Consider the following 25224-nt stretch of genomic DNA (forward strand, 5'->3'; position numbering starts at 1 on the left):
AGGGGAAGGGCCCTTGAGTGGTCCTCTGAAGCTTCTGTGTCTGTAGGACCTACACAGCAAGGGAGCCTTTGTCTTACAGGATAAAATGCTGTAGCCAACCTTGAAGACAGGCATGCACAGGGCTTTGGTGGCCCTGTGGCAAAGGCTTATAGTCTTAGCTCCCCTCCCCCATCTCTGTCTTCTCTTCTCTCTTTTCTTTCTCTTTCTTCTCTCTCCTCTCGCTCCTCTTTCTATCCTCTCACCTCTCTTTCTATCCTCTCACCTCAATCTCAATCTCTCCCCCCCTTTCCACTTCTCCCCTCCCTCTCTATCTCCTCCCCTCACTCTCTTCCTCTCTTCTCTCTCTCAGCATGCAGGTTTGTATAAGCCAACAACAACAATAACACAATGATTGCCCATGTTCATTTCTCTTAAGTGTTCCTATTTCTAGAACCAAACTTGTAAAAAAGTCAAGACTGCAGTCATCTCTTGGCTTATGTTAAAGGTGTGGGTACATTTTAGGACTTTTACTAGATGGTCTTAAAATCTTTTCGGTTCTTGTTTATGACTATAAATGAACACGTTCATTTTAGCATTTACTCTTTATTGCGTGGTATGATGTACCCAAGTAATGTGAACATGAGCTGTCCTTAAATACCTACCTCACCTCCAGTCTCCACAGAAGCATCACCCTGTGCCTCCTACTGGGAGGAGGTAACACCCGAGCAACAGGGTCAGGCTGATAACGCATAGGGTTGGGCTGGTTTTGTTTTCAAATACACACGCGTAGCTTGCAAGGAAGCCCGAATGGAAACACGACAAATAACACTTGATGTATTATGTATAAAATGTAGACTTTGCAATAAAAAGCCAAAGGCACATAAAAATATATTTCAACTTTAAAAATAACTTAGTTACAGTAATACCTTGCTTGTTTTTAACCAACATGTAGCTGACAGTCAAACTTTTGCAACATGGAAATAATATACAGGGATATATAAAAACCACAAGGAAAAAAAATCCCAAATCCTGTAAGGTTGCTCGAATATGCAAAGAGTAAAATCATAACGCTGGAGACTTCGCTGTGGTGAACCCAAAAGATACAATATACAAAAAAGGCTAGGAAAAAAAGGCGTAGGTGCCAAATAAGTAAGTTTCCTTCTCATAACATGCAATGAATTGCCTTGGAGAGACCCATGGACCCAGCCCTCTTAGACAGCCTGGATTTCTGCATGTCTACAAACAAAACTGAGCATGTATGAGCATCAGCAATGCCTGTTGAAAATGAGCTCTGACTCACTTCCTCCTTTTTCTTTTCTTTTTTTTTCTTTTTTGCCAGAACAGGTTTTTTTGTTTTGTTTTGTTTTTTTTAATTTTTAAAAATTATTGTTTTCAAAATTTTTGCAAACAGGGCATGATGGTTAAAAAAATATTTTGTAGGAACAGGAGCGTTATTTTAGAAAATGCATCACATGGCTGCAAATAAAAACAGTCAGAGCAGCTCTTTCCATCAGCTGTGGTTAGTTGATTTTTTTGTTTTCTGCTTATTTTGGTACCTCTTACTCCCAAGAAAAAGAGCTGACTCCTGGCTACTTATTTTTATCCATGACATTCAGGACTTCATCCAAAAGTGAAGGCCCAAGATCCAACTGCAGGGAGAGCAGGGAGCCGGTCAGGTCAGAGAAGGACTCTTCTGATTTAGTCTTTGACTTCACAAGCTCACAGGAGGCAGGATGCTCAAACATGTCGTCCGCGGGCCAGTCGGAGGACTGTTCCGACAGGCTGGAGGAGTGGCTGTCGCGGCCCTGGCTGGACTGAGACCCGGAACCACTGGAGCCCCACGAGGTGTCTCCCTGGTGGACTGCCCCATTCTCTAACAGACTACTTTGCTCCTGAACTTTCTCTTCCATGACAGGCTCACAGCTGAGCCTTGGCAACTTAGGACGCCCAAAGGACTCCTGTTTGGAATGAAATGTCACTGGGGACAATAAGGGCAGCATCAGAGCCTGGGATCCCCCAATGGTGGGGAGGGAGATGGCATTTTTGAGCACCGGGGAGGGTGTTTCTGTGAACATTGAGTCCGAGGTGCTGTTGGCCCGGAAGAAGTCGTTATGCCCCGGGAACTGGCCAGAGTGTGCCTTCTCTTGGTTTCCCGGCAAGAGCTCATAATTCCCTTGAAGAAAGGAAATATCCCCAAAGACGTCATGCTGGCCCTCTTTGCCGATGTGTATAGTGTGACGAAAGTCCCCCAGGGGAGGACTGATCATATCAGGGGACAGAATGTCCCTCAGTTTAAATTTCTTTCCCTTCTTGTTGTTAGCCGCTTTCAGGTAAATTGGGGTCTTGGCAGGCATTTTGGAATTTGAGAATGTCTATTTCACAGACCAGGGAAAGAGTGACCTTCTGCACGGGTATCCTACACTTCCAAAACGTCCTTTTTCATAAGAATTGTCACATCATTTCTTCTCAAGTGGCTCTAAAAACGAGACAGGGTCTTGGAGATCTTGCTCAGCGCAGGGCCACGCGGGTCTTTCCGGAGAGCCAGTTACATTATCGAGTCCCTTCCACAGCTCAGAGAAACCTGGAAAAGACACCAGAGCAGGTTGTCATCTCCCAGCCTCCAGGGCCCACTCAGGCCTGCCACTCCCCAGAATATTACTCCCTCCCGTGCCTGGAGATAAAGGCAAGGCCAGCTCCCACGGAAAGCCCAACTTACTTCCTTCTACTAACTGTGTTAAGAACTCTAATCTCTGCAGGGATTCACTAATAAATCCTTAGTTCTTAGTTCAGGGGAAAACAGAAAAAGGGGTACTTAGCCCCTAAGCTAAATCATCCCTACTTTTTAAACATAGCTACAGGGGCTGGAGAGATGGCTCAGTGGTTAGGAGCACTGGCTGCTCTTCCAGGGGTCCTGAGTTCAATTCCCAGCAAGCACAAGGTGGCTCACAACCATCTGTAATGGGATCTGATGCCCTCTTCTGGCATGTCTGAAGACAGAGACAGTGTGCTCACATACATAAAAATAAATAAGTAAATAAATAATCTTTTAAAAACATAGCTACGGACATGGTTTTCTGAACACATCTGAGATCTTCATTTCCCTCTCTTCTCAAAACTGATGTCAAGGGACTAGAGACATACTCAGTGGTTAGAAGACTTCGCTGTTCTTATAGGGAACCTGGGTTAAGTTCCCAGCACCCATATGGGGGCTTACAACCACTTGCACCTTCAGGGGATCCGATGGCTCTCTGACCTCCATGGGTAGTAGCCATGTGTGTAATACACATACATATGTGCAGGCACTCACACATACACATACAACTTAAAAAACTTGCAAGCAGCATAGGACCAACTGGGTCTGTTTTAAAATTATATTCTTTGCTTTGAATGCACATTAACAACACTGACAGTGATTTATTGAGATCTGCATACAAACAAAATTAAATGACTATCCCTAAAGAAGAAGGCTGGACATTATCATTTAATAAGTGATACGCCTCATTAGAAAGCATTCTTACTGATGGGGAGATAAGACTAAGGATGGGGTACCAACACTCTGGAAGAACAGAGAAGAGCTACAGCTGGAAGCAAGCTGTGGTGCGGAAAATACTGAGCCTTCCTTCCACCCAGGACTCCAGAGGATACTGGGATTCTGGGAAGAAAGAAGAACTGCTCCACTTCAAGACATACCGAGAGCATCTATATAACAAGTTGGGCTGCCCCTGAGGATCTTTTGGAACATCACTGATAGGCGCATGCCCTGTCTCTGTGGGAGCTGAGGGGGTTCTAAAGTAAGCCTTCCTGCCTCCCTGGTGTTCATGCCTTTGCAGATCCAACTGTGACTTGCTTCTACCCAAGGAAATAAGGCAGCAGTCACTCCCTGGTTAGGTTACAGAAGCCCCCATCTGAGCTGAAGAGAAGGAGGGTAAGAAAGGGAGAGTAAAGGAAGGGCGGGGAGATGGAGAGGGGGCTAAAAAAGGCTCCGTGTAGAGGTGCTCCCGCATGCTTATGTACCTGACCAAGCTTCCTTGCTGGCGTTGAAGTAGAAATTGATTTACCCCACCTAGTCTCTGATGACACACACAGTTCCGGTCCAAACCTTGGTCAGATCCCAGTGAGGCCCAGGCTCTAAGCCGTGGCCAGATACCCACAGAAACCGTGACTTAGGAAGTGGCTATCGATGCAGGTCCCATGTTAAAACAAAAGCACCTTCCCTGTGGATAGTGTCTGTCGCGGGCATAAGTGAGGAGCTCTGAGGAAGGTGCTCCAGGAGGGGTGAGTGTCAGTGCCTCCCTTGCCGATGAAAACCTTAACCTTCTGAAAATCCCCCATCATCCCACCAACCCAAGCGCTGACACAGAGAAGCAAAATTCCCATGACTCTCCTGAAATCTCTCACCCTGCTTCCCCTCCCCCTCCCAGTCCTCTGGCCCCAGGACTGACAATACTCCTAGGACTGGGTCAGACAGTGGCTTGAAGACAGTCCCAATTGCTTGGCAGCAGCTGGAGGCCCTCTCCATCTGTTCCATATTTCTTTCCTTTCAGCAGGTGTTTTAAACTCGCTCATCAGTGACAGGTGACAAGGGTTGTGCTGTATGTTCCACCCACTGGCAAAGCCCAATGTGGGGGAGGCATGCTGTCCAGCCAGCCAGGCCCGAGAAGGCAGAGAAGGCCTGGAAATGGGAGACAGGCAGCCCCGCTTGGCTTTGTGTGTGAGGAGGAGGCCTGAGACAACAGGTTTGCTCCAATAGGACCTCAGGTCCTAATGTTCTTCTTTAGCTTTGATTTGGGTCTTGTCTCATTAACAAAAGGTAAGACTTTATTACATAGAGGGAGTGGTAGTGAATGCCTGCAAAATCAGCATAGAAGAGTTGGAGACAGGAGGATTCTTATTACAAGAGCACCCTCTGCTAGTTCAAGGCCATTCTCACAAAAAACAATCACAACAAGTTGAAACCTTGGTAGACCTAAGAAAACACCAGTTTCTTTGCCATACAGGTACACAACACATAGCCCCAACCTAGGACCCCAGTGACACTTTCCTGCCCCAGGAGATGATAGGCAAGCCCTGGGAAGAACCATTCCCTGGGGCAGATTATCAGCAGGGCTAGGATGGCAGCTGCCTTGGAAAAGATTCAAGGCTTGCCAATGAGACCTGCCTGAAGCCTGCTGGGATATGTAAGGCCAAGACGTACCCAGGGCAGGGCATTCCAATGCCGGAGTGTAGTTCTCCGTCTCAGGCAGGGCCACTCACATCTGTTGTGTACGTGAATGAGAATGGGAGGGGGGGTTATGGGATGAGGAAAGAGAAGACACACTTACTCCTATCTGAGGGAGGAATGTTCAGTCCCAAGGCTTCCTGGCTGGGCCTCTTAGAGCAGCCCCTGCCTGGCTACAGAACTGTGGGCTTTTAGGCGGAGGTTCCCTTGGTTTAGTAAAGGCTGGGGTTTATATTGGTGGCACTAAGACAGAGACCAGAGATAAGAGGGAAAAAGACAAGGGTAGTGTGGAAACCTCCCAGAGCTAAAGGCTGGTAAATCAAAAGGGATGCTGGGTGGGGGCTGGTAGCCCGACAGTCCCAGAGATAAGGTGGTAGAGTAAAACTATATGCTACAGAGGGGACTATGAGAAATCTACAGAAGCAGCAGAGAGTAAGATGACCAACACAATGTGCCAGGACTAACAGCTGCCAAAGGCAATGGGAGGCTGGTTTGATTTTTAAGAGGGGAGATTACTGGGCAAAAACATCAGCTTTCCCATTTAAAGAAGTTGGCATATACAGTGCTGGTCAGCACCCAGTAATTCCGACCCAGTCTTCTCTCCTGTCCTCTCCCAGGATCTGTGAAAATTCCAAGCCTTGCTTATCTGCTAGCAGGTCTATTGTTCCTTCTCAGGTTCTTGGCTCTTTGGATCGATTATAGACAGCTAAAGTCTTCCTTCCCTAGTAAGAAGTGGCGGGTCCTGGAAAAGGTGTGTCCCTAGCAGCTGGAATCTAATATGACAGTATTCTGTGAGAGCTTTTCTGCACTCATTCCCACAATGCTCTCTCACTCACAAGAAACCAAGAGGCTCCTGTTAGAATGCTAAATGTCCCCATTTACAAACAGACACTACTGTGGCACAGACATTGAGTCAGCCTGAAAAGACCACATATTAGACCCAAGAATGACACATTCAACCAGTAGGCTAGCTTCCCCGTCTGAGGTGGTAAGCCATTTAGAGAGCACAGTCTCTGGGAATGTAGTTAGCTCCCAAGTTACCAAGGGGATGCATTCCAGAGCCTGTTAGAGATACAAATGCACACAGAGGAAGGAAAAGAGGCTTCTACATACATGACAGGAGGAGTGTGAACAGCAGCTTCTACATACATGGCAGGAGGAGTGTGAACAGCAGCTTCTGCATACATGGCAGGAGGAGTGTGAACAGCAGCTTCCGCGTAGGGCAGCTGGGTGGTATCTTTTCCTACTAGGGAGTCATGTGCCCCTGGCCCCAGAGTCTCCATATAGGGTCATAGCCCACTTAAAGATATGGGAGACACTGTCTACAGGTATCCAACCAAACATTTGTAATAGCCAAGAGTTGGAGACAGCCTACCTTCAGGAGACTTGTACAGATGGTACAGCCACCCTAATTAGTAGTATTTACATGTAAGGAAGAATGAATCGTTTAATACAGCCACAGGGAAAGAGCCCGGCAATGCACATGTTCAAAGGAAGAAAAGGTAGGTGCAGAAGTGAAGTGTGTAAGTCTAACTGTGTAGGCTTGTATGTATATCTATACAATGTATCAATAGATACAGAAGAAACTAACAATGGTGACTGTCATCAGACAGCCAACATGAATGGGAAGGGACAAAGGTGAAAAGGAGACAGCCGTGCTCATCCTTTGAGAGGTCAGCGCTCTGAACTACTGAATCAACTGGCTAGCTGAATAATAAAAATATAACAAGTAAATGTGCATCGCTTACACACTGTATTAGAGAGCCAGTTTTGCACAAGGTACTTAGGTCTGGCAAAATCCAGGTGTCACATGACGAGCGTTTATTGCGTTTATTCCTGTGCTTCAGTCAGGACTCCACCGCCAGCATAGACTCAGGGACATCCAGGCACACAGGGTGCTGGTCACTGACACCAGGCTACCCTTCCACATCTTCACCCATTTCCTGGGATAATGAGCTCTCTGTTCAAGCTCCAGTGTGTCTTACGCACTTTAGCACCTGTGCATGTTCACTACTATCCTCGATCTTTTAAAGACAGAAAGGAAGGTTTCTATGCACAGACCTTTCTCAGAAACACATCCCTTGATCCTGAAATCTGAAGTCTTCATGAGTGCAGACTGTGGTTTCCTTCCCATGATAGAGATGAAGAGGAGAGCCGTTCATACTCATCTGGGAAGTTATATTCCTCAGACAGCAAGCACTCAAGTTATGAGCACTGGTGAGGGAGGCTCTGCCAACAGAAGGACTGAGCTCCCAGGCAGCCATTAGGCATCCTCTTCCAAGGAGACAGGCTACCCATGCTCTTACTTACAGGTACCTGTGAGAAACCCAAGATGTCAAAACTCAGAGTAAGACCTTAGGGGGTGCTAAAGCCACACCTCTGATGGGGAGGGCAGATGGCTGGGTTGTCACTACTGTATCAATCTAGAAATTCTATTTACTGGTGATTACCTTAAGCATATAAGCAGATGATTAAAAACAAAAACACAAAGCAATAACATCTTAATTATGGGGAAAACTGAGCCATTTCTTCGCTAGTGATTTCTGGTGGCGTAGGGATGAGAGGATTTCTTAACTAAGGTTTTGACTTCCATCCTGCTGGGGTCACGGGTATATATCACTACACCCTGTTGTGTTTTCTTTGATTTTATCTACTTTTCTTTTTGTTTTATGGAAATAGAGTCACACTGTATAACCTAAGCTATCCTAGAGCTCACTCTGCAGCCCAGGCAGGCCTCAGACTTAAGGGCATCCTCCTGCCTTGGCCTCCCAAGCATTGAGATTACGAGCAGGAGTCCCCATATCCAGCTTGCTTCCCCACTTAATAGATGGTCTTACCATCTATTTCTTCCGTCATTCTTTTGGCAAACAAAATAATTCTAAGCATACTGTCATGGCTATTCTTGGTTGTCAGAGTAACTGTACCTAGGATGAACTACAATCCAGAATGGAGGGCGCCCCTGTGAGAGAGCCCTGCGTGGTTAAGACAGGGGTGAATCAATCTACTTCCAGTTCAGACCTTGGAGGCAGGAAGACACACACCTTTAATCCAGACCTTTAATCTGGACCATACCTTCTGCAGGAAGTCTATATAAGGACATAGAAGAAGGAAGCTATCCTTTTTGCCTGCTTGCTCTAGTCTGGCTAGCACGTCCATCCCTTCTCTGGCATTGGAGCTTACCTCTTTGGGATTCCAGCAGATACAAAAGATCAGCTGAGACATCCAGCCTGTGAGACTTGAGTCACCAGCAGATTCTTAGACTTTCTGTTTACAGCTACCTATTGTCGGATTGTCTGGACTGCAGCCTGTAAGTCATTCTAATAAATCACATATATTTCTATCAGATATATAGATAGATAGATATGTAAATATATATAGAGAGAGGGGGGAGGGAAGATACTCATTCTATGAGTTCTGTGACTCTAGAGAATTCTGACTAATACAAAAACCAAAATAAGTAAGCAGACAGCAAGGGCATGGCAGTGGGGGGGGGAGGGGGAAGAGTTATAAAAAAACAAATTACTGACTGAAAAATCAGTTCCTGGATTGCTCAGAATTGAGTCTACTGGCAACTTACTAGGTTGTGAAAGAACAAAGAGGTTGAAATTTTGAGGGGAAATTCGTTTATTTTAAGAAAGGAACGCTTGGTTTGTCTACTAATTATTTTTAGATTAATTCTTGGTTGGGAGAAGGATACAAAAAAATGTCCTGCATCCTGCAAAACAGGTTGCAATGTTAATTCAAAACACACATGAGGAAGTGAGGGCAGGTGGTGTGAGTGGAGGATGGTCCCTTCCTGAGGGACCCCTGCTTGGTTTCCTCTCCTTTCCTTGTAGGAAGTGAGTTGGAATTCAACTTCCCATTTCTGGCTTAGAAGTCAGAAAGAGCCTTGCTCACGTGATTCAAGGGTACCCCAACTCAATCTTCTCCCCCACACCCCTGCCCCTCAAGTCTGTCCTGGGAATGGGACCCAGAGCCTAGGCAAATGGCCAGGCGCTCAACCACCAAGCCCCACCCCCAGCTCCAGATCCGATCCTATCTCCTCCCTTTTGCCCCAGCACAGTCACCATGGAGCCCGGAGCCCTCCCCTAGCACCCGGCAACAGCACCACCATTTGCACATTAACAAGCAAAATTATATATTATTATATATTAATAATTATATATTACTCTTCCCTGTATAAACCAACAGTCTTAAGGAAGCATGATGGGAAAACTACCCTCTCACCTGGCTCCTAGCGCAGTGTCTCCTGTGTGTTTCTGTGACCAACCAGGAGGAGAAAGTAGTAACTTCTCGGCCCCTCCACTTCATTCAGGCTCCTAAACTGTACTGGCCCCTGGATTGTACTCCTCCAAAAGGGATAAAGGCTACCTGGAACAAGTTTCTCCATGTTCTGGGGAGGGCGACTGGAGGTCAACCAAGAAAGGTGAAAGAAAGCTCTAAAAGGAAACTAATGGGACACTAATCTGTAGTGATCTGAAGGATTCATTTCATTGTAATGAAAAAGAGATTAAATTGTTCAGGGCAGGGCTAGGGCAGATAAGCAGGAAAATACAAGGACACAGAGCTTAACTTCCCTCTAGGGAGGAACTAGAGAACCAGATTTCTTGAAAGATGGAATGGGAAGCCAAGGGAGCTAGAGAGGGGCAATGTATACCCCACAGAAGGAGGGCCTCACAGTGGAGGAGCTGGACTCCGGAGCCTCCCCCCAAGGTGCATGGAAGCCTTCTACAGGGAATACACTCATTAATTTCCCCAAGGCTCCATTTCACACTCCCCTATAAACAGGTCCACAGACTTGTCCCTGAAAAGGCTTTCTGTTCAAACACAGCCCTGCTTTCACTTGCTAATGACTAGCCAACCTTTGCTATCAGGAAACCTAAGCATCATTACAAAGCACTCCAAGGCCAGGCCAGTCCTTTTACAACTCTGGCAGGGGCAGGGGTACCTTTCTAGGGGAAAAAAAGTTTAATTCACAAAGAGAAGAATTTTGGTATTAAACATTTAACACGGAACTTAAAGAGCATGGAGTGAGAGGAAACAAGACCAGGGCATGCTTTTCATATTTCTAGCCTGTTCTACTCCACCCATCAGAAGATAAGATGTCTTTTCCATCTTTAGAGTCTTATCTTCTGCCCAGGGTTCTTAAACTGAGGGCAGTTGTTGCCTGTTGCAAAACTGAGCTTCTCAGAGCCCAGGTTCCAGCCGCGGAGCTCTGCCCTGCAAACCCTGCCAGGCTGAGCAGGCTCTAGTTTATAGACCCACTCAGAAAGTCTGATACACCCACCTTCAATTATTTATAAATGGACTTCTCACTTATGATTAAACAACAGCTTGTATTTACTTTCTTTTACAACCCCAGTTATATAGGGAGCCACAGATGCCATGTGGGAGACTCACTACTAATTTATGTACACTCCTTACATTTACAGAACTTAATTGCTCTATTTAAAAGATTTTTTAAAAGCATAGCTAAATGACAGGACGCCCACCTCCCAAGGTTCCAACACTTATGAAGAGAGCCCATTAGGGTGTTTATTTCGTTTTTTGTTTCTTTTTTTCTTATAAAAGTGAGTTACAAGGGCAGACTATATGGACATTGAGTCCTAACAGTTATAACAAGGTAGGCCGAGGGCAAGTTCTCTCATGCCTGTTTCATTCTGCATGACTGGTTTTACAGAGACTTAGCCTCAGTGCTGGCCAGAAGCACCCAGCAGGCCCTCGAGGACTGTCCTTGTTGGTAGGAATCCATCAAGGACTTTACCGTGAACTTCTCACATACTCCATAACTAATGGATCCAACTTAGTCTGTGACCATACAAAGACAATACCAAAAAAAGATTTTGACCCTCTTCTTTACAGCGCTGTTCAGTCATTCCAATTTTTGCCAAAAGCCAGGATCTCCCAAGACTGCTTAGTTGTTCAAATAATAGAGCGAAACAAAGCCTGCCAACATTTCTGTCAGCAGTTGCCTGTGTGCAACACCAGCTCTGACAGTAGGTAGGAACCTAGAAATCCAGACTGTGGACTCTTCAGAGGCCTGATGCGAGGATGTCTCAACTCCTTTGCTGTTATGATACATTCTCAGACTGGGCATTCTGAATACTCTGTTTCTTCGTTGTGGTCACAAAAGGGACAGATTGGGGGTTTCCGAGCTATCCTTGAATCTTGTTAGGGCTGACTATATCACCCACGCTCCCTGAATGGGTTAAAATCACAGGTTTCTCTGCATCACATGTTCACTGGCTATGTGGCCATTTCACTCCTCTATGTTAATTACACATTTTTCTATATTATGCACATATATCTGAATGAATGCGTGAGCTCTCTAACTAGGCTGAAATTCTTCTATGAGCCCAAAGTGGGCCTGCCTCCTACATCAATCGCAAAGCAGAGAGAACTTCACATTTTCAAATGTCCAATCCGTATCCAATTTGGTTTTTCTGTTCCAGCAGACAGGTTGATTGGCTCCCAGAAAGCAGCCCACAGTGTAAGTTGTCTCTGTAGACAAGGCAAATCTGAAATGCCGGGCTCTTTAAAGAATTTATACATGTAATAGCTGATAGATGAGTGCTTGCGGTAGACCAGGCAGGCACTCATGAAATACTTAGGACACACCACCTAGGAAGCTCGTTTCCTGTCAATCATCAGGAGCCAGAATTTCTGGCACATTGTACCATCAATTGGATAACACGATCCATACCAAACAAAATGATTGCTCCCGAAACCCAGCAGCCCCAGAGAGAAGGATGACACAGAGACTGCAAGAGCGATCGCAGCAGCCCCTGCCTGACTTGGTCAGATGCCCACAATGGGTGAAGACTCGCCCGCCCAGCTCTAACTCACAGCTCCTTGCTGGTTTTACTATTATGAAACATAATCTCAAAAGGAATTTGACTTTGTGGTTGGTTAAGGTCAAAAGATTAAAATTTTAAAGCAACAAGAAAACCTCCGAGCCTCAGGAAAGAAACCAAACATCCTGTTCTTAGAAAATATCCCATGTTGTTACTTCTCTTCCCAGAGGAAGCACTCACGTGACCATGCGTGCATGCGTGCGTGCGTGCGTGCGTGCGTGCGTAACCTCAGGGCCCGACTGCCCTGGGGACATTGCTCCCTTGGTCCATGGCTATTCACACTTAACTTCCCTTCTAACTTTCTGAAACCAAGAACTCCGTGTCCCAAGGTGGAATGTCTTCCTTACTTTCTTCCCACCAAACACAATTCATAACATCCTCCGAGACCTGCTTGAAAGCCATTTCCTTCCGGGAGGAAGTTTTCTGACTCACCTCACGGAATCCTGCGTAATCCTGCCTCGATGCTGCGTGGCTTCTGGGCTTTCTTAGGTCTCGTGTAGAACTCACGTCATTTGTTATTTTCCTGTTTTCTGCCTTTGTGATTTTTATGCCTATCTCAAAAAGAGTAAGGTAAGCCATGGTACTATAAATGAGAGCTACTGTTGGGTCTTTTTACATGCTGACCACTAATACAAGTCGCTCAGATTTCACTATATAAGCTCTTCTTCTCTTTCTGCCCATCTCAGACATCAAGGGCCTACATAGGTGAGTCAGGTCTAAACCCTTACCTGTTTTGGTAAATAAAGTTTTATTGGAACGAACACCCAGTGACTGTAGAGTTGTTTCTGTACTCTCCATAGGACAGCAGTTCTCCTCGGAGGGTAACTTTGCACTCTCTTAGCAAGTAACAAAACAAATGTTTAAATCCTGTGACCTCAGGTGGAAAGGAGTGGCTAGTGGTCCCTCAAAGAAAACTATCAGGCCTTGAGCCTCAATAGGCTGAAGTTGAGAGACCACAGCAGAATCACGACTGCCAGAATTGATACCTGAGCAGAGACTGCATGTGGCCCCAAAGCATCAAACCCCTTCCTGAAAAGGTTTGAACCCTTGCTTTAGATGCTTGCATCTCTACAAAGCTTTGTTGTCCACCCCCATCACGCCCTGCACAAGGCTTCAACTACCATTTCTAATGACAACTTCAGCTCACACAGACCTACTTAAGTCTAGACTAGAACCCCTCAAAGTGGTCCATGGACCAGACCAGTCCATAGGTAAAGAAATTGAAAGTAAGGTCTTAGAAACTTTTTTGACATTGCCATAGCAACCAAGCATATGGTTGGTGTTTTCTTTTCTCACTGAAGTGGTTGATGATAAATCTGGGGTTTTTGCACTGTTGATCTTGCTGTGTGGGGTCCGGGTCATAGATTTCACTGTGCACAGTAAGTTCCATCAATTCTGCCACAGATTGAAAATTGAAGTCAAAGGCAAAGCAGTGGCTCTTCTCAGAGAGTGTGAAGCACTGTGTTTCTTTCCTGCATTCTGGGGTTCCCGACTTTGCTTTCCTGGGAAACTCCATCTTTCCTCCCTCTGACTAGCCATGGTGAGGGCCTTCTGTGCTTTCTTCTCTTTCTTTGTAAATGGCCAAACCCAGCTATCATTTTAACCTCTCCCTGGCTTCATTCTCCTGTCAAGTCTAAAACCCTATCACTGAATCTCTCCTCATTCGCCCCCACAATTGCCGTGTTGTGCGTGCATTTGCCTCTCCTCTTTCTCTTCTTACCTAGAATCCACCCATAATCTTAAAACCCTTAAGAGGCAGGCCCACCCTTACAGCCTGGGGATAGGACTGCACAGGACCACACAGGCAAACCGAGGGGCTGCCCAGCCCTACAGCTGTAGCTCTTCCCTGTTGCCAAGGCCTCTGGAATTCCTTAGCATCATGTGTGCATCTGACATCCACTAACCATCACACCGAATTGTAGTTACTGCTTCCTTGCATGTCACCCCCACCCCGATTAGGCCGTCATCTATGAGAATTAATTATTTTACTCATAGAAGGAACTAAAGAGAGCATATATTTGTGAATGTTATTTAAAGGGGAAACAGCTTCTACCCGTGCCTGCAAAGTGCTAACCAGTATCATATCAGAGGGTTACGACCGCCTTGGGCCATTCAATGTAATCTCCTGATTACATTCAAGTTCAAGTTCAACTTAGAGTGAGATTCTAGAGAAGCAATGAGCCCGCTCTGCTGACCACTCCTTTCAAGTGGAAGTAAGTTCAGGAGAATTTGGCTCATGTGACCTAAAAGCATATGAGGAAATATCAGGAAACCACAAAGGGCATCCTATAGCAAAGGGAAGCCCCGGGTGGGGCCTGTAACAGCCACAAGAGAGGACTCCACTTCATTTGAGAACAGCCTTCTCAAGGCTTACAGAGGATGGAATGTCCTAAGGCCCAGCAAATACTTGTCTCCTTCTGGTCACTGTGCAGAGCCTTTGAAAAACTATAGAATAGTTTAAACACACACACAGTCTAAATTATTTTCAAAATGAGGATAATACTCCTTACTGACTGTTGCATCTATTTTTAGTAATATTGAGATCTTTGCATTCAAGAAATGTGGCCAAGCAGGTCCTAGTCTGTCTCCTCAGCACCTTGACTCCTTTGCTTCTTTGGAGAGAGCTGCTAGGTGGGAAGATGAGGTATGTCTCTGGCCCTGATGATAGCACAATGACTTGAAGGCTATAGCAGCTGTACTTCTCTCTAGATAGCAGGGGACCCACAGGGACCCCTCCATGTGCCAGTGACAGGCCAGAGTATAGAACTGCCTTGTAGGACTTGAATAGCAGCAGGATGAAGTCAACAAGAATCAGATGAATAAGTAGGAAGTCCTGCAATTGGGTTAAAGCTCGTTACATAATCACATAAGTGCAGAAGAAGGCAGGATGTGGCTGGCAGCTCTTATAAAAACAGACCTGGGCATCTTAGCTTACCACAAGCTTACTTGTGAGCTGAAGTGGTGACAGAGAAAGCTAAAGCCCCTGACGGCTCCCTGCACGGACCCCAGCCAGACCCCTTTCCATCTCCTGCTGGGTTGGAACTTGTCTGGAGACCCCATGTTATAAGGTGCTCTAGAAGCCGGTGTTCATCTAAATACTTTCTCCCAGCCTTAGCATTTCTGTTCCCCTTCCTGGTGTGACAGTGCTAATCGGTGCCAGTGACTTCCTCTTGAGACTTGAGTTTCCTGCTCTGCAAACTCTAAATAGAATTATGGGCATCTTTTTGAGGCATGAAGTGCCTGGCGAATGGCTGGTAGGCCATGAGCCCCAACCCCAGGGAGAGGCAGAGGTTAGTAATAGTGACTTGGAAAGAGCAGTGATGCATCAGGCAGGCTTTAGAAACTCACACTCGGAAGCTGCATTAGTTCTCTAGAGGAACAGCACATATAGAAGGACTAACATAGGGATTTATTGGAATTGTTTACAAGCTGTGATCTAGCTAGTCCAACAACACTGTCTACCAATGGAAGGTCCGAGAATCAGTCCAGTAGTAGTTGTTCAGTGCACAGGGCTGATGTCTCAGCTGGTCTTCAGTAGAAGCCAGACTCCTGAAGAAGTAGGCTCCCATGCCAGTGATGGCAAGAGGACAAAGAGAGCAGTCCTCCTCCTTCCAAGTCCTTTTTACAGATTGCCACCAGAAGGGGAGCCCCAGATTAAAGGTGTACCTTCTCACCTCTCGAGATCTGCATTAGAAATTGGTCTTCCCAGTTCTAATGATGCAAATTTGTTGCAGGTGTACCCAGCAGCTTGAGTTTTAGGTTAATTCCAGATACAGTCAGGATGACCACCAAAAATAGCCGTCACAGAAGTTTCTTCCAACTTTATTTCTTTTAGACTTTAGGATCTGGATACCTAATTGATTGTTTTAACTAACGTGTAAAGTCTTCCAAATGATGCGGCTCCAAGAGTCAAACTTCCTGCCTAAGACAAAACTGAGCACGAAGCAATCCCTGTTTGGACTCCTTACACAACAACTGAGACCCAACTGAATGTGCTGTGTGTTCCCCAGCAGGCTGGTGGCAGCGATCACCTCTCCGCAGGTGAGCCACTGGATTAAGGAGTCCTTCATGAAGGATCCTGGGATAAAAGCCACCAGCTCGAGTATGAAACTCATCTTACCATTACACCCCGACTCAGCATGACTAGAAGACATTTCATTCTGAAGACTAAACGTGAGAATACCACATGCAGTTTAGCCTGCCCAAAGGGAGCCATGTGTCTCTAAATATGACCTTCAGGATGTCACCAGAACAAGACAGATTCCCAAATGTGTAAGCTGTCCAAACAGAAGCCTGTCTTTGAAGTTTCTGCCTTCCAGCCTGCGCTGGCTCCTTAGAGAACTACATGGCTGTTTTCCAGCCCAAGGCCCCTCTTTATTAGCAGGATAGGCTAATGCTGATAAGTCACATGGATACTGGCTTATTGAAATCTAGAGCTAGAGATGATCTGCACTCATGAAACACCAGATCCTGTTAGAGATGACAAACAGGCTTCCAGAGGCCGGAATCACACCGTATGGATGCTCACCAAGCTGCCAACCTCTGTTTTCAGATCCAGTCTGTGCTCCCTCTGCCTGCTTCCAAGCAGAACCACCACTTCTGATTGCCAGCATCTTCCTGGTTTGCTCTTCCTGCTCAGCAGCCTACAAGGCACACGCACAACACACACAGTTGTCATCTGTGCAACTGTGGCTTGGTACTCCCGAGAGTGAGTTTTCTACCGGAGAAGTCCTGCAGCCATTGTGAGGGCGAACCGCTCTGAGACACAGTAGAAGCCTTGCCCACAGGGAGTCACTGCCACTGGTATAGTGGGTACTCTGCAAAGCTGTGCAGGAAGAGGGTCAGCACGTCACAAACTGGCTTCCTGTAGTTCGCTTTCCTGGTCTTTCTGAGTCTTCAGGAATGCTTTATGTGTCAATCCCATGGGGTCACTACAGGATATGACCACTTAATACTGCTTAAGAACCAAAGGCTAGAAGGCCGGTTCTAACTTTCTGAAACATGCAGCTTGCAAAACACTAAAAACCTTTAGCTTTTAGAAATGTCCTACTCTTGAGGTCTATTGTGAACGACTCACTGAGGCAGGCACTGATGACCTCATAGACTACTGAGGCTAATCAGCTTCCATAGTTTGGCTACTTAGAAGTGGGGTGGCAGAGATGGCACTGTTGGGCATGGTGGCATTTGTACATAGCTCCAGCCCCCAGGATGCTGAGACAGGAGGATCAGGAGTTCAGGGTCAGAAACAAAAACCACAACAAAATAGCCACTGTTTTAATGTCTGTTTCCTACTATAAAGCTATATGGTTAGATTTAAAAGCTGCTTTTCCACCTGGCACACTGAGTCTGGTACCCCACTCTGTAAAAGTTGTCAATCGAAGTACATCAAGGCTAAAAGGGAAAAAGATTCCCTGACCGATTGCTAATTGCTATAGATGTAGCTGGTTACTTAATATACTTTGTAGGATGTTGTTTTGTTTTGTCGTCTTTAAAGGAAGCGGACAGGAAAAGAGAAAATTCCAAATCAGGTTGGACAGCCCCAACTCCAACAGCTGTCCCCTTAGTTCTGAAGCAAAGCTGAGTCATCTCCAGAGCCTGACCTGGGATGAAGCTAGGACTTCACAGCTGATGAGAAGCAGAGGCCAGGCGGGTCGTCCTGGGCAAGGGCACTCTAGCCTGTAGGGCTTCTTTCTTCGTGCTATCTTTCACGCCAGACATTTATCTAGCGCTGTCCAGGGCATGTTCACCGCTGTCGCAGGCCCCCTTCTGTCAAGGACCGAGTTCAGGGCCTTTCTGCCCAACCTCCTGCAGCTCCTAACTTCCCTGGAATTATCAGGGCAGTATCACTACCCCACAGGCACTGAGTATCCACTGGGTGTCAGGGGCAGCCAGGAGGGCATGCGATGACATACCAAACGTGGTTATTCATCCCTATTACCCCTGACTGATCCAAGGACACGCCTACACAGGGGCTGTGTTCATTCCAGGATACCTGAGTGCCTTGTCGCCAGCCGGGCCATGGCTTTCTCTTTTCAGAGTTCCACATCTGCACCCAGTGAATCTCTTTGTTTATGCTATAAAGTGCTCAGGCCAACTCTAGCAGCTTCACGCTAGCTCTGCTATAGAAGAACAAGGTCACCATACACAAGACTGAACCAACCGCCCTTAACAATTAAGTAATTCAAGCTGTCTTCCCTAAGGCTGACAATTACTGTCACCTTCCTTTGGGTGGTGATATGGTGAGATAATACAGGATGGGTTCCTTTCCAGAGGCCAAAAGCCATAAGAGTAATCATATTTCATAGCTCCCGTAACCCTCCACCCAGACAATGGAGGTGTGGTATCCAGAACTAGGTCAGACATACCTGAGTTCAAACTGTGCCCTGCTACTTACTTAGCTGTATAAACCTGACCAAGGTACAGAACTCGAGAGTCTAAGTTCTTGTCTGGAAAAGAAGTACCATACCATCTATCTCAAAGACTGGCTATGGATATTAAATGAGACAATCACACAAGTCAAATCACTTGTCTAGCATCACACACGTGCTACACGATAGAGCCAGGCAATGCACCTGGGTGCTCTTACCCCAAGCTAATAATGTCAGGCTTTCCCAATCCTTTAATCCAAAAAGGCACAGACTCCCATATAGATTTGGGCACTAGGACACACCCACAGTTAGGTATGTTCTTTAATGTATAACTTTGGGCAACCTACATCACTGGTCTGTCTTCTGTTATTACACCTGTAAAATGTAGGCACTAGCACACCTTTCATAGAATGATTGTTTAGTAATGAAGAGGTTAACGAAGGCACTGAGAAGAGTACTTAGCCTAGCACTGAGGATTGTTTAGTAATGGAGAGGTTAACGAAAGCACTGAGAAGAGTACTTAGCTTAGCACCGAGGATTGTTTAGAAATGGAGAGGTTAACGAAAGCACTGGAAGAGTACTTAGCTTAGCACCGAGGATTGTTTAGAAATGGAGAGGTTAATGAAGGCACTGAGAAGAGTACTTAGCTTAGCACTGAGGACAGGCTTTGTGCTAGAATTACTTTTGATGTTCGTTAGAATTCTCTGACCTGCACTTTTAAGAGATTTTTTTTAATTGGCCTGGTTGAATCTGCTACTTGTTCTCTGGGAAGCATAGTGTATTTAAAAATACAATTTTTCGGTTCTTAATGAAAAAAATCAGTGGGATTCTAGTTAGAAAGACAGCCTTTATGAAATCAGACTGAAACAATGGTGGTAATAATAATAATAATAATAATAATAATAAGTAGTAGTAGTACTAGTAATAAATTGGCACAATTTTTCTAAGGGCTTTTAGGTTGGGAACTGTATTGCCACCCATTGGATAAATGCTATGTCTAAATGGGCAAAGGACTTGTGAAAGTTTTATGGCTTGGTTAAAAACCTTAGGGTGATATAGGTTAAAGAGATTTTATCCCCAATGCTGTTGAATAGCAGGAAGTTTATAAGTGGAAAAGGGCAGCTTTTGTGAACATGTCAGACATAAAACAAAACACCACATTAAAGGGAAGACTGGAGCGCAGATAGGGCCGCCTGGCTCCAGGGAGCCGTTCTGCAATCATGGTCACAGCTTTCTATGCATCTTGGACCCCATTTAAATTCACAATAAAAACCAAGAAAGCAAATGTACACCAGGTACTTTACTCTCGACACCTTTCTAGGTGCCCTGAAGATAGGAGGCAGACTTTCAGGGTGCAGATTAGGGGGGTGGGAAGGAGCTCATCTTACTTCATGTCTTCAGGGGGCTGCCACAGCCTCGGCACCATGTTCCAATCATGGAATTCAGAATGCAAATCTCTAGCAGATGAGACGGCTGGAAAACAGAAACTGCCACAGACCCAGAAGGCTTCCAAAGTTCTCCTCTAAACATCATCTGAGAGCCCAGGGGCTGTGAGCCCCGAGACTGGTAGCCCCGTCTTCCAACCATGGGTGAGGCCTCCTGGAAAACCTAGGCACTTCCAGATGGACTGTCAACCATTCCTTGAATATAGATCTTAATCCTTTATCTCACACGTTACATCGCTAGACATTTCATAACGGCCTTATGGCCGAGTCCTTCATTCTGAAAAAGGTGTTTGTGTATACTGACATCTAAACTGTCCATCAAATCACAGTGGTGGAGGTATCTACAACTGTCCAGAAGTTGTACTCCCTAGCTCAGTTGTTAGTTGAAAGATCTTTTATAAGTCAGACCATTACAGGAGTCTTTTAATGGACTTAGGGGTGCCCCTGGGGCATCCTGGCTGCTTCCTGGGGAGGCTTATTTCTCCCTGTGATGTTAAGGGGGAGTTCCCAAGTCTGGGTCTACTATTAAAGCAGGGACATCTGCTACCCTCCTAATATTTTCAAGGCGGCACCCCTCCTCCACCCCCTCCCAGAACTCGAGGATACTGGGAGGGCTACAAGCTGCCAGGGTGAGGAAGCAGCAGAAGGAATCTTTGTCTCCCCAACACATCCATCAGTTCCCTCCCCAGAGCCCCCACTACACACTGCACACAATCAGCAGCCCACTCCCCGCAAACGCACCAAGGCTGCAAAGATTCAGGCTCCAGTCCCTGCCTGACATTCCTCTTCCCACCCTCCTTTTAATTCACTCACTTTTTTTTTTTTAAACAAAATGTAATTACTTGACTGTCAGCCGGGGCTGCACTCTGGGGCTTTAACTCCTTTCAACACAGATGTGCGCCCAGCTTTGATGCCGCTGTACTCGCAGCTTGTCCCAGCCACAGCCGGCTCGGTAATGTAACATTCAAGTGCATATTTATTTTTAAACTGACCTCTCCTAGACGGTGCAGTATAAAGCAGGTCCTGCCAAAAAATATGCTACTTTCTATTTATAAGATGAAACACATGCCTTCCCTCCCAAAGGCGAGAGCGGGGTGGAGTATAATAATTCATAAAGAAAAAAACTGACTGGCCGGATCCATTCGTCCTCGCATGGCTGTGTCAAGATACTTAGTGAGAAGGAAGAGAAAAGAAGAGGAAGAAGAGCAATAGCAGGAGGAAGAGGAGGAGGAGAGGCAGGAGGAGAAGGAGAGGGGAAGGAGGAGGAAGAGGGAGTAAAGATCTTGTAAACGCTTCAGTTGTTCAGAAACCGCAGTCGAGAAAGAAAAAAAAAATTTTTTTCCCCCAACTGCCAGATCTGCAGGTTGGAGCCTCAGCTACAATGTGCTGCCTCTGTCAGTTCGGAAACTGCCAAGCTGCGCGGTGCACTCTCGCGCCGCGCCGCATCGGTGCAAACACACAACTAGAGGGCCGCGGTAGCCAAGTGCGGTTTGTTCTGCTGGAAAAACGCAACACGCGCCCAGAATGGCTGTCAATGGCCTGGAGGGGGCCGTGCTGACTGCAGCCCCACCCTAAAGAAGTAGGTGGCAGAGCTCCGCGTCCTGATCCCCCCTCCCGGACGTCAAGCATGATGTCCCCTTTGATCCTCTAAACATCAGCTCAACCAGGCGGTGCGGTAGATTATCCTCGCACCCTCTAAGTCTTCCAAGGCCACCATCTGCACTAGCTGGAAGGGGGCTTAGGTTGAGGGTCGGACAGTCTTACAGGTGGAGAGACAGCCTGGGTCACACACTCACCAGCAGTCTCTAAGGCTCCTAGCTTCTGCCCGGAGGGCCGGGCGTCGGCCCGGGTCGCCTCCCGAGGGCGCAACAGTCCTCGCTGGTGCGCGCAGAACCAGAGGGGCGGCAACGGTTCACCGCAGAATCTGCTCCGGGACTGCGCGCGGCGTCTCCCGGGAGGCAGCCGCTGCGGAACTGGGTTGTCGGTGAGCGTCCCGCTGCTGTGCTCCCAGCGGCAGTTGGAAGCGCCCGCGACACTGTGCGCGCGGCTGCCGGACGCCGGGCCTCAACCTGCCGAGGGCGGGGCGCAGGACGCAGGGCGGGGCCGGCGCGGGGCGGGGCGGGGCTGTGAGGCCAGGGCAGGGCGGGGAGAAGGGTGCGGGCCGACCTGGACCGTCCCTCCGTTGTACCTGTCCCCCACCTCCCCACCACCCCCAGACCCGCAGGACTGGAGGCGAGGCTGCGGACTCTTGGAGGACAAAGGCTACCCACTGTCACCTCCCAGTTCCACCCCTTCCCAGTGGTGGCTTCTCTCAGAGGCAATGCCGGCTGGGGCTCCCTCAGGCACAAAGAAAAGTGGCGGGGTGCTCCCTTTAAAGAGGGGACCCCAGAGCGTTGCTGTCCGTACGGTGCGGGAGAACAATGGGACTCCGCCCGCACCCGGGACCCTCGTGCTCACCCTCGTGTCCCCGCCTTTCCCTGTCCTACCTAACCCACCTAGCAGTGCGGGGCTTCGCAGCGGAGGAAGGGGACCTGCGCGGGGAAGAAGGGCCACCTGACCGGGTCGCCGCAGCGCGGCCGCAGCTCCCTGGGGACCCCCTGGCAGCTGTAGCTCTCGGGAGGGAAAAGGAGGGTCGCGTGCTGTCAACGTGCAGCCGGCTCCCCTTGCAAGCTGTCGCCAAAACCTGGAGCGCGGATCTGACGCGCGGGAGACGCGGGGTGGAGGCTGAGAGCCTGCGGGACGCAGAGAAACGCAGACGCAGCAGGTTTTTCCTGTCGGGAGGGTGACGTCTCCTCCCCCTCCAGGTCTGTCAGAGATTGACCTAAAGCTGCGGAAGCGGGTGGCGGCTCTCCGGGACGCTCTGCGAGGCGGCGCAAGTGGCGCAGCTGCTGCTGCTCCGGACCGTAAAATTCCGCCCGTGGCGACACCTGCACCTGTCGGTCACCCAGCCAGGGCCTCAGGACGACCCGCCCCTCTGTCCCTGGACCTCTGTAGGAACCCAGAGAATTAATGTTAATTGTCTTAATTGGTCGCCCTCTCTTCCTTCTCCCTTAGTCCGCCAGGTTGGAGACAGGAAAAGGTGGTGTTTTCCGGCGTTGATGTCCCCCGCCGGCTTGGTTGACCTGGAAAAGGAGCTAGAACCCCGAGTAGTCGCACGCTCCAGGTCTGGCCCCAACCCTGGGACTCTCAGGTTGCCTGGAAATCCTGGCACAAAGCAGAGCCCCTCCTGGAGACCTTGGCTTCCCTGGGCGCTATCGGGGTCATCACAAGGGTGCCCCCAATCTGAATCGCTCTGAAACCTTAGACCGGGTGCACTTTAAGCCCAGGTCCTAAACCACGGTCGACGTTAAGATGAATTTAAAAAGGAAGCGGACACAACTGTTGGGGAAAGCAAAATACTTGGGTGGAGTGTTAAAAGCCTCAAAGAAAATAATAGTTGGCAGGTTAAACGGCCATGAGGTCGGAAGTCAAATACAAAACCGCAGAAGTGATACCAGAATTTTGACAAGCAAAACAGTCGGTGAAGATAAGGGACCCGGCACTGTTTCCCTTCTCCGAATGACCGACTGCTCCGAAGTTGCCTTTGGCAGATACCTGGGTTCCACTCCGAATTCCTCAGAGTTTTACTTGGGGTTCATATTTCAAAATATATGTTCCATTTGGCACTAATGTATATATTTTATATATGAATTTATTGAAAAATATTAAATGTTACTGGCCTAGTTAGATAAAGGTATTTTTATAAATATTTATGCACAGCTTTCATTACATATGGTATTTTTAAAAGTACAAATATGCATGTATATACATTTATGAAATGCTGTATGAAAATTCCTTTTTTACGCATAAAAGCATTCCTTACACATATGTCATGTGTGTGATTTTTAAAATTCGTTCTATTGTTAGCTGCCATTAAATGCAGTCCATTTCCACGTGTCTAAGTAAATAATTTCTTTTACAGTTTGTGCAAACATAGGGTGGCAGGTGGCTATAAGTTAAAACTTTTATGCCAAAACTCTGTTTTCATTCTTATGAGCTGTTTCTGTTTCACGTAGAGGTGGTTTCTTTCTATATGAGGTTTTAAACAAGTCTTTACCATTGAGCCCTAGACAGTGCATGTGTAACCTACCTCTTCAAGGGTTTCTGGTAGTGCTGACTTGATCCATCCTGGCTTCCCTGAGGCTGTGTTATTTTATTTGTGCTGAACACCTTCAGTGAGGAAAAAAGCCCTCATGTTGCGAATTTTCTTTCCAAATGAGTTCATTTCCTGATTTAGTCATGGCAGCCTTTTGGTTCCGTGGGTTTAGATTTTGTTAACTTCAGGAGGCTCTCCTGCTAAGCAGAAAGGAAAACTTCGCTTCGTGACGACTGAGACTTCTGAGACTGTATTTCAGAGAGGGTTAGCCTTGGGAAAAAATCAGTGGGAATCTTGGAAGTCTAGGACTAATAGCTATAGCACGCAGGGCCTACGGATGAGTCCCTATCATCTCTTTGACTTCCCACTGAAGCTAGACTAGTGTTGGTTTCCCCTAGGATGGAGTAGGGAGAACTGTCACGTGGCTTCTGTTCATGGCTGCCTTGCCAATACTTGCTCTCACTTGTCTTCATCCCACCATATGAGACTCCAAGCTGCCCTTCAGTTTATGCCTGCTGAGCCCTGCCCTCTATCTGTCCAGGACACTTCTTCCCCCAAAGCTTCAAAGCCTCCTTTCTCCCTTCATTAAGATCTTTTTTTTTTCAAATAAGACTTCAAGGGTGAGACTTTCCCTCCCCTAAAATAGCAGTCCCACCCAAATTCCCTTTCCCTGAATAAAGCAGGAAGAATAGTTTCTTCATGACCTGACATGACATCATATGTATTTATAGTGTTGGTTATGGCCTGTTTTCTGCGATGCATGGATGGATGGGCATGAAGTACTTTGTAGCTTCTGTACCTAAAACAGGGCCTGGCACGTAATAATAACAATAATATCTGTTGAATAAAAAGTCCTTAATAGCAATCAGCCATGAGTCTAAGAGCCTTATTTACAAACTCTATAGCACAGGATAATATTATATTAAACATTCCTGGGATAGACCGCACAACTGCTGAAACCAAAATTTCAGTCCCTTTACTTTAGTCTAACTGAAGGAGAAACACAAAACACATGGAACGTTTTAAGTTCTAAAACTCAAACATTTGAAAGGAAAGCTTACAAAAAAGCGTCTTTGTAGTCCATGTATAATGCATAACTATTTTTCTTCTGGCAAAGCTGAAATGTACTCGTGTGTGCTCAGCTGGGGTTTTCCTCCTAAAATGCCACATTCGGGTTGAACTGAAGCATATATGTTCCCCATTATCCCCCCCCCCCAAGTTAGAT

The 25224-nt window shown here is 47.0% G+C and overlaps 1 protein-coding gene and 1 long non-coding RNA gene across 3 annotated transcripts; one reads left to right on the top strand and one right to left on the bottom strand.

Moving 5' to 3' along the window:
* Positions 1-566: 566 nt before the first annotated feature.
* Positions 567-21935, bottom strand: Cdc42ep3 (CDC42 effector protein (Rho GTPase binding) 3). 2 transcript variants are annotated; one of them, XM_006524295.4, is made up of 3 exons: positions 21661-21903; positions 12484-12602; positions 794-2560 (listed from the first exon to the last, which is right to left on the bottom strand). In XM_006524295.4, the coding sequence occupies exon 3, from the start codon at positions 2331-2333 to the stop codon at positions 1569-1571; it is 765 nt and encodes a 254-aa protein (XP_006524358.1). In that variant the 5' UTR covers positions 2334-2560; positions 12484-12602; positions 21661-21903; the 3' UTR covers positions 794-1568. The 2 variants fall into 2 exon arrangements, with proteins under 2 accessions (NP_080790.1, XP_006524358.1); NM_026514.3 differs by lacking the exon at positions 12484-12602 and having other exon boundaries at positions 567-2560; positions 21661-21935.
* On the top strand, positions 21543-24864 carry Gm17315 (predicted gene, 17315). Its single transcript, NR_165822.1, has 2 exons — positions 21543-21848; positions 22669-24864. It is a non-coding gene; the product is annotated as a predicted gene, 17315 (long non-coding RNA).
* Positions 24865-25224: the final 360 nt, after the last annotated feature.

The sequence above is a fragment of the Mus musculus genome, chromosome 17 (genome assembly GCF_000001635.26).
Source record: "Mus musculus strain C57BL/6J chromosome 17, GRCm38.p6 C57BL/6J".
Classification (NCBI taxonomy): domain Eukaryota; kingdom Metazoa; phylum Chordata; class Mammalia; order Rodentia; family Muridae; genus Mus; species Mus musculus.

Excerpts from the sequence above, each read along its gene's own strand:
- Cdc42ep3 (NM_026514.3), bottom strand. The coding sequence starts at position 2,333 with ATGCCTGCCAAGACCCCAATTTACCTGAAAGCGGCTAACAACAAGAAG.